The 2,861-nt window shown below is 43.3% G+C and overlaps 2 protein-coding genes across 2 annotated transcripts in view; one reads left to right on the plus strand and one right to left on the minus strand.

The window, feature by feature from the left end:
• Positions 1–391, minus strand: part of Fbxo9 (F-box protein 9) — a 37,121-nt gene extending 36,730 nt beyond the window's left edge. Inside the window, exon 1 of the mRNA XM_010630818.2 lies at positions 330–391. Coding sequence (XP_010629120.2) covers positions 330–380 — 51 coding nt within the window. The 5' untranslated portion in view covers positions 381–391. The remainder of the gene's footprint in view (positions 1–329) is intronic.
• The window catches only part of Cilk1 (ciliogenesis associated kinase 1), a 58,755-nt gene continuing 55,902 nt past the window's right edge, over positions 9–2,861 (plus strand). Inside the window, exon 1 of the mRNA XM_010630817.3 lies at positions 9–269. The gene's annotated coding sequence lies outside the window, so the exon portion shown is untranslated. The remainder of the gene's footprint in view (positions 270–2,861) is intronic.

Below are 2,861 nucleotides of genomic sequence, written 5' to 3' on the forward strand. Positions count from 1 at the left end.
GCGGTGGCCCCAGCGTGCAGCCCGCGACCGTCAGGGCCGGTTGGTCGGCGACCTGCCCAGTCGACCTCTCGTCGGGCCTAGTGAGCCCCGAGGTAGACAGGAGCAGGCGGTACCCCAAAGATATCTCTACCCAAGCTTAGAGCTGGGCCTTGAGCCAATCCGCCCTGAGGACACTAGAACTGGACGCTCGGGACGGTCGCTACACGGTGATGGGGATTCTTAAGTGCCGCGCCTGGACTGCAGGGAGCAGCAAATTCGATAAGTCACAGGTGCTTATAAAGATTAAACTCAGGCGCACAGGCCAGAAATTGTGGGAAAGACGTGCTTACGTGCGCAGCAGGGAAGAGTATGAAAAAAAGCAGACGCAAGGAACGTCTCATTACAGGTCCCATGATGCAATGCGATGGCCCGTGCGGCTCCGGTACTAAGGAGCCTGAGTCTCAGAGGTGGCTCCCGCGAGGCACTGTGGGGTTTGTAGTCGACCGATTCACGTAGAGAGCCGGAATTTAAACGCGGGCCTTGCCCTGCCTTTTAAAAACCAAACACCCGATTTCAAGTCAAGGAAAGACACTCTTGACTTCACACTTTTAGTCTTTTTTACTACGGTTTTGCAAGTTCTGTGAAAGCATACAGGAGTCACAACTTATTACCTTCATTGAGCAAATATCTACCGAATATCTAAAGTTTCTCCAAGTGCCAGGGACCAATAGTCATCAGCATTCCAAGATCTCACGTTCATTTAGAATTTAAATTTCTACTCCATTTATTCTATTTTATTCTGGAGTTTTTAGTTTTTAGAAAATCAGTACATCTTAGGCACAGAGCTAAAAGCCGGAGGAGTGGTGAATGAACTACCGTAAGGTAATCCGAATGTTGTATTTTTCATTTTAGGACACACCCTTCGAGCGGGTTTTTATTTACATCCTAAATCAGCTATCATAAAAAATATTTCTGTCTTTAGCGCAGGCCAACAATGTAATAGTTTTTAGCTTCTAAAAGAGATTCTAGGATTTATGTCTTTTAAGGAAAAGTTTCTCCCAATGGTTCTTTAAAAGTTGGATTTTGAAATTTAAATGGAAAAGAGCTAACTGGATGTTTAACAGAATAAAATGTTGAATTATAAAGATCAGCCTTGCAAAGGATGGTTTAAGTTGCTTCAGAACAGTCTGTTCATTGTTGAATGCTTTCCCGAAGTATCTTGGTCATTTAGCTCAGCTTTCTATTATTCTAGCAAGTAATTAAAAATAGAGCTTAATAAAATAAAATTTGAGAAGATAAGTTGAGTACCCAATACTAAAATATGGCATGCTTCACAGCTACTAATTTTCTATTTTAATCAGATCCATTAAATCCAATAGTGCTTATTACAGAGCTATATTATATTAGATGTTACCATGTTATTCTTGCGGGCTTTTAATTTTCCCAGGACCAAAACTACTGATCTACTTTCTAACCCAGTGGACCCTTGCTAAGTGTAGACCAGGACACTCCCTCTACTTGCCTGGTATACTGGTTGACAACTGAAGTTTATCGAAAATGGTCATTTTAGTTACCGTAAAAATTACTTTTTGGACCGGGGATTTAGCTCAGTAGTTCCGCCCCCTGCCTTACCAAGCTCAAGGACCAGAGTTCAATTCCCGATACTGCCCCCCCCAACACCAAATTATTTATTATGCTAGTAGTGCATGATTTTCTAGGCTCCTTGATTCCCTGTCTTTTTACTCATCATTTGCGATTTTTATTTGCTGTATAGTTGGGCTGTTATATAGGTAAACACAAATTTAGATAAGTGTAACATATTTGCCAAGTAGCCAGGGAATCCTTTCCCTTTGGGGAAAAGGAGCAAGAAAGGAATTCCAGTCTTTGGTAAGATTCTTTCTGGAAAAAAAGAACACTGTTCAGCCTTTAGATTCAGAAACAAAACATTTAAAAGCTTGATATGGTGATGAGGTGGAAAATTTAAACTCAGAGAAGGACCTCCAAAGTGTTAAAGGATTACTGATTTATGAATTAAAGTTGTGTACTTAGGGCGTCCTAACACAGTCACCAGCAGAATGGCGCTGGAAGCTGCAGTGTGTGGCCGGTAATTGGTTTAAATAGCTCCCCAGGTGACTCATGCTCCTGAAATGCTTGAGACCCATTGGCTTACAGGAGTTGTGTAAATTTAAACTAGGGACTGGGAAGCAGGTTTGTGCCCCCCCCACCCCAGCTTCACAGTCAAGCATTATAAGAGTTTAAGGCCAAATCTACAGTATAATTTATGATAGAAATGAATGTGCTTAAAAGTTAGATGTCTAACGTCAGATTTCATATAACTTAATTACCCAGAAAGGGCTCTTGTAAAAGGTTACCTAGTCTGTTTACTACCTGGGTAAGAGTCCAGTTTTTCAAACTTGAGCTGCTAAAAGTATATTTTTTTTAAAAGTCTTAAATGTTCAAATGAACACCTACAGGTTGTGGTTTTATTCTAAACATGTTTTCGGTGTAATACAGATAACAAAATTTGCCGTTTTAAACATTAGTGATTGTACAATTCAATGACACTGGTAACATCCCAACGTCGTGTAACCTCGGGTACGTTTCTGAAACCAGCAAACTTCATCTTTCGTAATAGGCGCGTGCTAAGTGCTCGGACGTCCCCACCTCTGCGTCTTGGAGGGCACGGTGGCCCGGGCAGCCAGGGCGGTGGTTGAGCTCTGGGCTCCCGAGCCAAGCTGGACGCTGCAGGGACTCGCTGGGCCGGCGAGGGGAGCTGCAGGGTAACTTTTCCAGGGAGAGCGGCTGGTTGTCCGCTAGAAGCCACCCAGCCTTTTGTTTGTTTTCCTGCCGGAGGCCGGAGTGTGACCGGCTTCCTGCCGCTC

This window comes from Fukomys damarensis, unplaced genomic scaffold (genome assembly GCF_012274545.1).
Source record: "Fukomys damarensis isolate Sample0158 unplaced genomic scaffold, DMR_v1.0_HiC HiC_scaffold_14, whole genome shotgun sequence".
Taxonomy (NCBI): Eukaryota; Metazoa; Chordata; class Mammalia; order Rodentia; family Bathyergidae; genus Fukomys; species Fukomys damarensis.